The sequence below is a fragment of the Leopardus geoffroyi genome, chromosome B3 (genome assembly GCF_018350155.1).
Source record: "Leopardus geoffroyi isolate Oge1 chromosome B3, O.geoffroyi_Oge1_pat1.0, whole genome shotgun sequence".
Lineage (NCBI taxonomy): Eukaryota > Metazoa > Chordata > Mammalia > Carnivora > Felidae > Leopardus > Leopardus geoffroyi.
The window spans coordinates 4,612,928-4,625,957 of record NC_059337.1 but is presented as its reverse complement, the minus strand read 5'-3'; the positions used below and the strand labels follow the sequence as shown (position 1 = coordinate 4,625,957).

At 56.4% G+C, this 13,030-nt stretch overlaps 1 protein-coding gene and 1 long non-coding RNA gene across 5 annotated transcripts in view; one reads left to right on the top strand and one right to left on the bottom strand.

Annotated features, from left to right (window-relative positions):
• Positions 1-13,030, top strand: part of SLC28A1 (solute carrier family 28 member 1) — a 50,519-nt gene that overhangs the window by 17,392 nt on the left and 20,097 nt on the right. For 3 of the 4 annotated variants that reach the window (XM_045448649.1, XM_045448646.1, XM_045448647.1), the window contains exons 8-9: positions 180-293; positions 1,198-1,275. In XM_045448649.1, coding sequence (XP_045304605.1) covers positions 180-293; positions 1,198-1,275 — 192 coding nt within the window. The remainder of the gene's footprint in view (positions 1-179; positions 294-1,197; positions 1,276-13,030) is intronic. The other variant, XM_045448648.1, reaches the window with a different exon arrangement.
• Positions 5,161-7,496, bottom strand: LOC123582454. The gene is made up of 2 exons (XR_006704385.1): positions 6,873-7,496; positions 5,161-5,317 (listed from the first exon to the last, which is right to left on the bottom strand). It is a non-coding gene; the product is annotated as an uncharacterized LOC123582454 (long non-coding RNA).

Sequence of the window (13,030 nt, the reverse complement as noted above, 5' to 3'; positions counted from 1 at the left end):
GGTGGATGTGACCGTCGGCAACAGGCCCAGGGTCGTGGCTGGGTCCAGTCCTGTCCTGCAGACGAGGCCAAGACTCCCAAGCCCCTCAGCAGCACTGTGCTCTCTGCCCTTTCTGCCTGCCGTTCCCTGTGGATCCCCCAAGGAGCTGAGCTCACCAGGACCTTTCTCTCGGGTGCCAGGTATCCTGGAGGACTGTGTCCTGGGGCCTCGGACTACAGTTTGCACTTGGACTCTTCGTCATCAGAACAGAGCCAGGATTTATTGCATTCCAGTGGATGGGCAACCAGATCCAGGTGTGTACAAGGGGCACTTGGGTTGCCAGGGAAAAGCCGCTGTACTGGGGGAAGGGGAGGGTGGGGCCATAAGGAGGGGCTTGGGATCAGACGGTGGGGGTGCGCTGGGCCCCAGGCCACGTGAGCAGCAAGGGCTGGGCAGTGCGGCCACTCCTTCCCCTAGGCCCGGGGCCACCTGCAGACAGCTGTCCTTCCAGCGGCTGGTCTGATGCGGAAGAGAATCTCAGCACAGGAGGGTTCTTGGGTACTGAGGGCGCAAGGCATGTGGCCCTCAGCAGTCATGAGTGATGTGGAACACGTGACAGTTAAAAGTGCTAAAAAAAAATCACAACTGATTTACTTTGTTGTATGTGTGTGTTTAAAAATAATGTTCAGTTTCTTGAAGTTATGTTTTTTTTTAAGTTTTTAATGTTTATCTTTGAGAGAGAGAGAGACAGACAGATAGAGTGTGATTGGAGAGGGGCAGAGAGAGAGGGGGACACAGAATCCAAAGCAGGCTCCAGGTTCTGAGCTGTCCGCACAGAGCCCGACACGGGGCTCGAACTCAGGAACCATGAGATCATGACGTGAGCTGAAGTGGGACGCCTAACCGACTGAGCCACCCAGGCGCCCCTGAGGGTGCTCCCTTAAAGTGTACAGAAAAGGTGTCTCCCGGGGAGAATGTGCTCAGGGGAGCAAACCCCTGTGAACGTGTGTTCACGAAGTGCACTGCTGGGTGGTGCCCGACCCCCGCAAGGCCCGGGAGGCCCGGTGACCCTCTCTCCCCCACACTGGGCTGCTGGACGGGCTGCTGGACGGGCCCACGGCAGGCGACGTCCCTCCGGCTCACTCTGGCCACCGTTTGTGCCCCTTCCCCTCCTGGCCTCACTCCGGGTTTTTGCATTGTTTTGTCTTTTGCTTTCAGATCTTCCTGAGCTACACGGACGTGGGCTCCAGCTTCGTGTTTGGGGAGGCCATGGTCAAGGGAGTCTTTGCCTTTCAGGTCAGCCCAACTCCTGGCCCGAGAGGGCCTTAGCAGCGGCTGCCCAGTACCTGTGGCCGGGGCACGTCTGGGCAAGCCGCGCGGGCCAGGTCCGGGTTGGGGGAGGGCCGTGCGCTTGAGGTCCACGAAGCTCCGGGCTCGGGGTGCCGCGAGGGGCCCCGACACCGTTCACCCGCCGGCATGTCGTCAGTGTGCTTTGTAACATTTGCCAAGTAAGAGGTATCTGTATTCTTTTCCTTAAAAATGAATCCCCAAACGATAGAATCGCCGTGAGACAAGAAGAGAGGGCGGGGGCACGGGGACGGCGCCTGCCTTCACCTCAGCCCCCGACGTGCCGTAGGGGCCCCGAGGCCTCTGAGGGACACTTGCCAGGAACTCTTAAGCCCACGGGAGCCTCTCAGGCTGCTTCTACATCGAGGCCCTCGAGGGTCACCTCTGCAGGAGGCCGGCCCTTGTCACCCAGCTGTACACTGTGACTCCCTTCTCTGGACTTTTCTGGACCTACAGCCCCTCCCTCCCTCCCTCTTTCCTTCCTTCCGTCCTGCGGACGGTTTATTGCATCCCTGCTGCAGAGGAAACCGACGTAGAGACTCAAAGGCCTTACTGTATACAGTAGAGCCCCACCCCTGAGTTTAGACGGTGCAGCCCGTGCCGGGTCTGCCGTGGTGTGGCCACGTCGCCATTGTGAGTTTGGAAATGCAGACCCACGCGGTTCCTTCGGGGGCTCCCCTCTGCTGGTCTCACGCCCAAGCTGTCGAAAGACCCTCTCCGGGCTTCAGCTCCACTTCCAGTGCTAGGCAGAGGGGGGTGATTTCCTGCCACCGTTGCCGGGGCACTGCCACGGGAATCAGTGCTGCCTCCTCCAGGGCGCCCTCCCTGCCCGGCCCCGCCCCCCCCGCCCCGCCCCCCAGGGCCGCTGTGCAGGGGCCATGTGTAGCTCCTGGAGGTTTCTGCCTTTCATGCCTCTGACCGTTGTTTCCAGAGCCTTCCCACCCCGTGGGGGCTGTTGGGGCCCCCAGAGGCTTCCAGCCTGAGCCACGGGCTCAGCGATGCACCTCTGGGCTGACGTTGGGCCAGGCTGCGAGTCTAGTCGTCTCCAGCCCCTCTGTCCTCACCACCAGCTTGTGGTGAGGGTCCGCACAGTGTCTGTTGGTGTCAGCAACCCTCGGGGAAGCGTCCACTTTATCCAGGTTGTTCAAATAATGTCAGTTATGGGAGGAAGGAGCGAGGGGACCGGGTTCCTGTCCTCTCGGGAGTCTTGTGTGTCCTGGGACGAACTTGTCCATCACGTTGCTCTGAGAGCAGTTTTACAGGAGGACGGGGGGGGGTGGGGGGGTGGGGGGGGCCCTCCAGAGGCCCCCTGACACCATCCTGTAGGGCTGGGGAGGGCTGCTCCCTCCCAGTCCTATTTCCAAGTAGGGGCCTCCCAGGTTTCAGGGAGGAGTCGTGAAGACTGGCTCCGGCGTGATGTCTTACGTTCACCAGATAGACAGCAGCCAGCATCTTGTCACCCTGCAGGGACAAGCATACGACACTCTGCAGTCCGAATAGTGGGCAGGAAGAGGGGCGCCTGGGGGGCTCAGTGGGCTGAGCGTCCGACTTTGGCTCCGGTCACCATCTCACAGTTCGTGGGTTCGAGCCCCGCGTCGGGCTCTGTGCTGACAGCTCAGAACCTGGAGCTGCTTTCGATTCTGTGTCTCCCTCTCTCTCGGCTGCTTCCCTGCTCACGCTCTCTCTGTCTCTATGTCAAGTAAATAAACATTTTAAAGAAAATAGTGGGTAGGAAGGGTTGTAGCCAGGAGGCTTGGAATAGAGGACCTGAGGAGGCTGCCTCATACCCACATGGTGACCCGGGGCCACCAGGCTGTCACAGGGCAGGAGAGAGGTCACCGTGGGGAACGGAGGCTGAGGGGGCCTGCAGGAGGAGAGGCCTGGGTCTTACTCATCCTGTGTCCCTGAACTGACCCTGCGCCCTACAAAGCCCCACCCAGTGCCTGGACACCGCTCTCTGAAGTCCCCCTGTGCCTGCTGGGAAGTCCAGGCCCGGCTGGGCCACCGTTCCCATGACCGTGGTCCTGAGCGGCTTTCCCAGTGGCCCGAGACCACAGCTGAACTCCTTTTTCTCCAAACCTCCCCGGCAGGGCCCGGACCTTCCCAACCAGAGGGAAGCCAAGAGCTACACACAAGTTTGGCAGCAAGCCCCAGGGCCACCGGAAACCATTTTGTTGCCCTCTAGACCCAAGGTCTCGGGGGAAAAGAGAAGAAAAGCGCAGGGAGAAGGAAATCATAATAATGGCCACTAGGTACACAGCCAGCACGTGTACCTGGCCCTCGCTTCACCCTCACGACCACCCGTGGCAGAAGTGCTATCATTACCCCCTTTACACAGATGGGGACACTGAGGTTCGGAGCGGTCATTGCTTGCGAAGTGTCAAAGCTAGGGAGGGCTGGGATCAAGACCGGAACCCAGGACCGAAGCTCTTGCTTATTGGCTTCTGTGCCTTGATATCGGAGCACTTGCCTTAGTAGGCAGTGGTGACAAAGGGGCCTCAGATGTTTGTTTGCCCCCTGGCTTAGAAGAAAAGAGTATTCTTTGGGACTCTTTGGTTGCAAGTAACAGAAACCCATTGAAAACTTGCTTTAAGGGGGGGGGGGGGTGACTGGCTGGCTCAGTTGGTTGAGTGTCTATTTTTTTTAAGTTTATTTGTTTTAAGAGAGGGAGAGGGAGGGTGCAAGCAAGGGAAGGGCAGAGAGAGGGGGAGAATCCCAAGCAGACTCCATGCTGTCAGCGCAGAGCCCGATGTGGGGCTTGACGTGGGATCATGACCTGAACCAAAATCAAGAGTCGGATGCCTAGCCAACTGAGCCACCCAGACACCCCCTCAGTCAGTGTCTGACTCCTGATCTTGGCTCAGGTCATGATCTCACTGGTATGTGAGTTCTAGCCTCCTCCTCCGCCCCCCATCGGGTTCTGTGCTGACAGGAGTCTGCTTGGGATTCTCTCTCTTTCTCTCTCTCTCTCTCTCTCTCCCCTCCCTCCCTCCCTCGCTTTCTCTCTCTGTGTCCCTCCCTCGTGTGTGCATGTATTCTCTCTCTCTCTCTCTCAAAATAAACTTAAAAAAATATTGCTTTAAAGGGAAGAGAGAGGGAAGCTGTTTCTTGGCTTACACGCTAGAAGGCAAGGTTGAGCTGGTGCAAGCTGGACCCTGGGGCCCCAGAGACGCCAGAGCATCAGCTTCACTCTCGAGCACCCCATCTTCCCCTGGCCCCCAGCAGTAACAGATGCTCAGGCTTACAGCATGGTCCCCCCACCCCCACCCCAAGTGAAGGGAACTCTTCTCTGCCAGCCTGAGTTAGAAAATCCCGGAGCGGTCTTCAGATTGGTCAGCTTCAGTCATGTGACCATCCTGGGACCAATCACCGAGGCCGGGGCGTGGGAGCCTGCCATTGGAACGCCGGGGGTCTTGCGTTCCCACCCACAGCCAGGGGGTCAGGTGGCCTGACTGAGTGCGAGCCACCCTCAGGAGGCCATCGTTCCAAGAGGCATTGCCCAGGAGAGTGGTTCTGCTAACCTCCATTATAGCAAACAAGGCAGGCCGCTTCCTGTGATTAGCTACATTTTCAGGGGGCTGTCGTTTTCCTAGCGAGCGTTTGTGGTCTGGTAGAGGAGCAGGGCCCAGGTGACAGCTGGCATACCTCCCCGGGAGAAAAAGTGATGGCCCAGATCCTTCCATCTACGTTCCCTCCCAGCCATAACTGGGGCCGCATTTGGGAGTCTCGGCGGTACCTCCTGACCTGGGCGCTTAGCTCCTGACTTAGTCAGTGGTAAGTGACAGAAACACAACTCAAATTTGTCTTAAGCCAACACGGAAATGAAACAGAACCTCCAGAAATCAAGATTAATTTCTGTAACTGAAAAGTCCAGGGTACCGAACGTCAGCTGGATCCACCTGGCCTGTATCCTGGCTCTGTGTTCTGGGCACTGGTGTTAGTCTTAGTCGTGGGTAGGCTCCCTTGAGGGGGTGGCTTACATCCAACCAACCTGAGGACAGAGAGAGAGAAAGAGAGAGAGAGAGCCCGATATCCACTAGCTCTAGCAGGAAACCCGCGAGGGGGCCCTTCTTGGCCTGGCTTGGAGTAGATGCCATCTCTGAGCGGTAACCAGGGAGAATAATTGGCTTGGATCTGCCAAACCTGAAGCCCGTCGGGGGCGAGTGGAGGAGGGGGTGGTCTCCCAAAGGGATGTTGAATCTTTGTCACCAGAAGGAACGGAGGAAGGGGCCCGAGGCAGACCAGACAGCCGCCGTCCGCCGGCGTCCCCGCCCTGCCTGTCCCGCAGACTAGCGCCGAAACGGTCACCTTGCTTGCTGCTCTGCCCGTCTTCCGGCCAGAGTCGGCTGTGTGTCCTCCACCTTCTCTCCCTTTCCAGAAGAATGCGGGCACACCTGCTGCCCGTCTCTCTCCCCACATCACCCTTTACAACCACGCTTTCATAGACTGTCGGGCTGGAAGGGAGCTGACTGATCTTTGGGTCCCTACGGATGGTCAGGCCACCCCCCAGAGGGGAGCAGTGACATGGGCACAGTCACCCGGTGAGTAAGGGCAGAGCCGGGGCTGGAACAGGTGGACTGGACACTGGTGTTTTCGGCCTCGTCCTGTAAGTTGAAGTCAGTGACATCCCGTCTCCCTTCCAAATACAGAAAGGAGCCCTAATAATGATAATGTTAAATTTAAAACATGTTAAGTGGCTGCTAAAGACTTTGAGTTTGGATATCCCGTCAAGAAAGAAAAAACAAGAGAGGTGGGTTCATCAATAGGCAGCCCCAGCATTTCCCAGTCACACGCTAACCGTCGTTGGGACCCTGGGAGGCCCTGTCCTCGGGCCACCCTCAGCGTTAGTGCATTAGGCAGTGGCTTCCTTGGAGAAGACAGACCAGATCAGGGAGGACTTGCACGCTCCACGGCCATGGAACTGACTGCCCTCTTCACAAGATTCATTGATCACAAAATTTACTCGGCTTCCCCACTCCCTCCCTGCATCATGTGCATGTGCACGCACACACACACGTGCGCATGCCCATACACATGCACGCTCACATTCACACATGCACACCCACATGCACACACGTTTACACGCACATCTGCACACACGTGCGCGCTCACACGCACACACATGCACACTTACACGCACACACATACACACATGCACACAAATGTTCATGCACTCACACTCCCATGCACACATGTGCTCACAATACACAGTCACGTGCACACACACATGCCCACAAACGCTCATGCACACACGCACACTTATGCACACACACGCACACTCACATGCTCACACATGCACACGCGCTCACTCACATGTACTCACACGTGCACACACATGCACACACGTGCACACAGCCCACTCACACGCACACAATAGCTCGTGCACACACTCGCACACTCATGTGCACACATGCTCACACACACGCACACTCACATGTACACACACACACACATAAGCACAGCACTTCCTAAGCTTAGGACGGGTCCTCAAGGTGGGGTGGATTTGCTGGTGCCAAGTCGAGCGGAAGACAAGGAGCCTTCCTCACCTTCTTTCCCTGGATCATGTGGACCTAGTCCAAGGCCTTTGGTTCATGCTGGCCCCGGGGAAGTCTTCTCTGAGCTCACTCAGATTTTCAGAGTCCAAGCTGCTTCCTGCTGGGCCACGGTCCAGCCCGTCCCTTGTCCAGGATGTCGAGCCTCTGCCTGGGGCTTCTTGGCCGCCGCCCCCCCCCCCCCCCCCCCCCCGGCCTGGAGTCCAGCGCCATGGACTGGACGCGGCAGCCACCTCTGGGCTGCATCGTCTTGATTAGTCATCCTGCCTTGGCTCCGCCTCCCTTCTGGTAACATCCCACCCGCACGGCCGCCTCCCCGGAATTTCCTGCATCCTTCCTGGGTCTGGCTGACCCAGTAGCTTGTGTTTACTTGTTCCTTCACCACTGTTCCAGCCTCTGGAACGGGCACCCACATACTGCGCCCAGGAGTGCTGCTCACATGTTCTCCCTGAGGAACATCTGGGTGAAAGACAATGCTGCCATCTCCCAAGGTTTTGGGGTGTCTGCCTGACGCAGCCTCGGCCATCTGCAATGGTCAACAATGCCAAGTTTGGCCCCAAAAAATCAAATAAGAAAAGGACGGGGGCGCCTGGGTGGCTCAGTCAGTTAAGCGTCCGACTGTGGCTCAGGTCTGGGTTCGAGCCCCACGTTGGGCTCTGTGCTGACAGCTCAGAGCCTGGGGCCTGCTTTGAATTCTGTGTCTCCCTCTCTCTCTGCATTTCCCCCGCTCATGCTCTGTCTCTCTCAAAAATAAATAAACGTTAAAAAAAAAAGACAAGGAGGGAGAGGTGCCCTTGGAGTTAGTAATTAAGGGGTCACTCGTGAGCTCAGTGATCATGATCAGCAGGGAAGGGAGTGGGAAGTATGTGAGTAGGTGAAAGCTGGGGCGGGGTGCTGGAAGGAGGGAGAAGGAAAGAGATGGGACGAGGGGACCAGGAGAGATCTTAGGAGAATCCGGTATCTGCAAAGGTCTCTGAATGACACTTTGACAGCCAGTTGGCCATGACCACGAGGGGCAGAGTGGTGAGGGCCTCTGGGCAAGGGACCAAGGGAGTAGGAAATCAGGAGGCATGTCCGCTTTACGTGGCCTTGGAGGAAGTCCCCTCTGCCTTTCTGTAACGGTGGTGGCATGGGCATCTGTACCATACTGTTTGGATTACTCCGGTTTGCAGTACAGTTTGAAATAAGGGAGTCTGTGATCTCCAGCTTTGTTCTTTCTCAAGACTGCTTTGGCTATTCGGGGTCTTTTGTGGTTCTACACAAGTTTTAGGATGATTTGTTCTAGTTCTGTGAAAAATGCCGCTGGTATTTTGATGGACATTGCGTTGGGTTTGTAGATTGCTTTGGGCAGCATGGACATTTTAAGAGTATCAATTCTTCCAGGCCATGTGCATGGACTATCTTTCCATTTATTTGTGTCATCTTTAGTTTCTTTCACCAGTGTCTTATAATTTTCATCGTACAGGTGACCTCCTTGGTTAAGTTTGTTCCTAGGTATTTTATTTTTTTTTGATGTAGTTGTAAATGGGATTTTTAAAAACTCCCCTTGCTGATAGCTCATTATTAGTATACAGAAACACAACTGATTTGTGTATGTTAATTTTGTATCTTGCAACTTTACTGATTCATTTGTCACTTCTAATGGTTGTCTGGTGGAGCCTTTAGGGTTTTTCTATATGTAGTATCATGTCATCTGCAAATAGGGACAGTTTTCCTTCTTCCTTTCCAATTTGGATAACTCTGATTTCTTTTTTTCTTGACTCATTGCTCTGGCTAAGACTTCCAATACTATGTTGAATAGAAGTGGTAAGAGAGGACATCCTTATCCTGCTCCTGATCTTAGAGGAAAAGCTTTCAGCCTTTCACCATTGAGGATGAGGTTAACTGTGGGTTTGTCATATGTGGCCTTTATTATGTTGAGGTACATTCCTTCTACATCCACTTGGCTGAGAGCTTTGTCATGAATGGATGTTGGATTTTGTCAAATGCTTTTCCTGCACCTACTGAGATGATCGGGGAATTTTTATCCTTGGTCTTGTTAATGTGGCGGATTATCATGTTGATGGACTTGTGGATGCTGAACCATCCTTGCTTCTCTGGAATAAATCCCAAATGATAATGGTGTATGATCCTTCTAAAATGTTTATTTTTTTTTTTAATTGTTTTAATGGTTTTATTCATTTCCTGAGAGAGAGAGACAGAGCCTGAGCTGGGGGAGGAGCAGAGAGAGGGAGACAGGCTCTGAGCTGTCAGCCCAACACGGGACTCAAACCCACGAGCCGTGAGATCATGACCTGAGCCAAAGTCAGATGCTTAACTGACTGAGCCATTTATTTTTGAGAGGTGGGGGCCGGGGGGCGTGCAGAGGAGAGGACAGAGGATCTGAAGCGGGCTCTGTGCTGACAGCAGCGAGCCCGATGTGGGGTTCTAACTCATGAATCGCAAGATCATGACCTGAGCTGAAGTCACTCAACCGACTGAGCCACCCAGGCGTCCTGATGGTATGTGATCCTTTTAATGCACTGTTGACCGACTTTAGATTTTGTGGTTCGGGATTTTTGTGGGGTTTCGTGGGGTTGGCGACAGGACCCGGCCTGCAGTGCTTAGGCCTTTGGAGCTTGGACTGTGAGGGTTCGTTATCAGGAAGTCATCGAAGGCCTGGCTCAGCTTCCTCCAGGAAGAGGAAGCATCAGGGCCGTGTCCTCAGTGGGTCTGGTCCTGCCTTCGAACCCCATTTCCTGATGACAACTTGACATTTGCTCCGAGCGTATGATCTAAACTCTAGACCAGTGGTTCTCAGAGTGGCACCAGACCTGCAGCATCGGCAGCTTCTGGAAACACTCAGGCCCAAATTCTCAGGCCCACCCCCAACCTGCTGAAACTGAAACTCCAGATGTGGGGCTCGAAATTTGCATCTCTCGCCAATTCTCGGGTGATGCTACTGGTCCAGGGACCGCACTTTGAGAACCACTGGCCTCGGCAAACTGGAGGCCCTTTCTTCCTTCGGTTATGGGTGAGCGGTCACACTAGAGGGACCAGCCGGCTCTGGGTTCCACCGTGTGGCGGTGAGGACATGTGTATGGCTGCTACACCCTCGCTCCCGGAGATGAATGCCTCTCCTGAGACAGAGAAGTGGGGCTTCCAGAATAGGCAACAGGGCAGACGTCCGCAGGCTCATGGCAGGGCCTTGGCAACCAGCTCAGCGGCCGGGCAGCGCTCTGTTTTTGCAGGCGTGTGACCTTGGGCGGGCAGCCAACATCTCACGGTCTCCGTGTCCCCTTTGGTGAAGCGGATTTACAAGGACCTCAGTTGGTTTGAGGATCGACGAATCACCACGCGCTGGGCACTGCACCTGCCACAGAGTAGGACCGTGTGTGGACACGTAGTAGGACCCGATGGCACTCCCCCACCCTCTACCCGACCGCAGCATCGCCGTCTTCAGCTGCCCATCCTGCCTTCCGCCTCCTCGCATGCTACAGGCCCCACAGTCGTCTCCCAGGCTGGGAGATCGGATGGGTCCCGGGGACCTTATTTAGGACAAAATGTGCCACCTTAGAAAATTGGGAGGCCACCTCTCTTCTCTCCTATTTATCTTCCCTCCCCGGAGAGCCGCCGCCTCATGCAAAACCCAGCTTCCCTTCCACCAAAGACCTGCATCTCACGGGTGGGCAATGTCTCTTGGTGGCTGCCCGGAGAAAGTCCCAATTCTGCAGTCAGGTCCTTCCTGGTTTGAGCCACGGCCGCCGCCCTGCCAGGCTGCCGAGCAGTCCCTCATGATAAATTGGACAAGCAGTCTAGACAGTACGTGACTGTCTCTGTGTCTCCCCGCGAGGGAGGGCGGATGACGTCAGCAGCCTCGTGTTGGGGGTGTGCCCGGCACTGGGCAGTCAGCACGAGTCACGGGACAGGAGGACCTCCAGGGCCTGTGTTCCCTGTCAGGTGACAGCCCCCACCGTGGTGAGGCCCACGGAGGGGAGCTGGTCCACATCCAGCCGCAGCCTCCATCTGGGAAGGGAGGGGGGACACCTTGAGGCCTGTTCTCGTCTCTAGGGGGGCTGCCCGGGGTGGAGCCTCTGTCTTCTTCGGGGGCCATCCCACACTCCTGATTCATTTTGAGCTAGAGCCTGAATGTGATCACACGAGACTTTCCGTATTAAAAACAAAAACAACTCTCCCTGCACCCTCACCTCTCCCGAGGGCACCTTTCCTTCCGGCACGGCTAAGCTTCTAGAAACAGCTGCCTGTACTCACTATTTCCACCTCGACCCCTGAATTGCTAGGTGCCAACGGTCCGTTGCGCACCTCACCTTTCTGGAATTCTCTGACACGTCTGGCAGGGCTGATCGACCACCCTTCTTGATCAGCCGTCCTCGGTTTCCAACACACGCCTCGCCTGGAGGTCCTCCAACCTCTCTGTTTCTTCTCGGTCCCCTCCCTGCACCCCCTCTTACCCTTCCCCCCTCCCATGCTGACCCCAGGGCCCTGTCTTCTGTCCTCACTGCTCTCCTCACTCAGGGACGTTTCCTCTGTGAATCGCATCTATCCCATGGCCTCAACCTACACTTCCGTGCAGATGCATCCCAATCCATCCCTGGCCCAGACCTTCCCCCCTGAGCTCCTGACCCTTTTATCCAGCTGCCCCCCGACCCCACCCCGTGGCTGCCCCACAGGCATCTCACACCCAGCAAGTCCCAAACCCCGCTGCCGAGCTGGCCCAGACCCCCCCCTCCGCCCAGGCTCCCCACCTCGAGAAGAGGCCACCTATCACAGAAAATTACAGGGGCAGAAGAGAAACGGGAAATATGGAAGGAAAAACCCAACTTTCCGCAGTCCCAGCACACAGAACAGCTTTTCGGGCACGCCGTCTCCCAGCCTTTCTACGCTTTCGATGTTCTAGCTTCCCCACCTAACATTTCGGCGTAGGGATGCGCCCGACATTACCAATTCTGCGTCACTCATTGTTTTAATGCTTATTTATTTATTCTGAGAGAGAGAGAGTGCCAACAGGAGGGAGGCAGAGAGAGAGAGAGAGAGGGAGAGAGAGAATCCCAAGCAGGCCCCACGCTGTCAGCGCATAGCCAGACGTGGGGCTCGATCTCACGAACCACTAGATCATGACCCGAGCCGAAATGAAGAGTCAGTCACTCAGCTGCCTGAGCCACGCAGGCGCCCTTCTGCATAACCTAGTTTAGAACCGTTTGGAACAGATGACACATCCCAACAGCACAAAGGGGGAGGCGGTGAAAAGTAAGTCTCCCTCCCACACCGACAGTCAGCTAGTTCCCGCCCCAAGGCCACTGCCTCCCTTGCATACCCTTTTAGTGACACTCCGTGCCCACGCAGGCCCACGCACAATGCCATCCCCACGCTCCCCTGCACACCGGATAGCACAGCACACACCTGGTCACGCCTTCCCTCTTCTCGCTCGGAAGTCACGCCATAACTGCCCACGGAGAGCCCCTCAGTCTCGTTTCCAGACTTTCCGTGTGCTGCTTCGTGGTCATCCCGTGGTCCTGAAACCCGTCCTCCACCGAGAGACATCTGAGTGGTTGTAGGCCTCGCTGAGATAAATCAGACCGCAGGGCAGAGGCGCCGGGGTGGGGGCCGGGGCCCTGGCGAGGAGGGAAGGACCGCGAGGGAAGTTTCGAAGGAAGAGTTGACGAGGCCTGGACTTGGCAGAGAGAGGTGGTGACAGCGTGAGGGACCGGCTGCCGGGCCCACGTGGGTCTGGCTCTGAGCTCGTCGGTCCCGAGTGGAAGTGCTGTGCCGGAGAGACAATGAGACTGTCACTCGGGCCCAAAGCACCGGAGGGGTCCTCGTGGGCCAGGGACTGCGCTCACGAAGGGGGTGCACGCTGTGCAAGGTGCTAGGCCCTGAGCCGGCTCCTCTAACCCTCGCGAGAACCTGAGAAACAGGCATTTATCCCCACCTTACAGACGAGGAGGTAAGAAAAGTGGTGAACTCGAGTCCTGCTTCTCCTCCCTGGCACAGGCCTCGTCTGGCGGGGGAGGGGGCCGGGGGGATGTTCAGAGCGGAACAGGGAGGACAGAAAGCGCCTCCAAGGAGGCCCCGTACGTGACCTCAGGCAGTGAATTCAGAGCTTCCTCCTGGACCCTGTCAGGTCCCTGAGCGGCACGACCCTGGACGAAGTG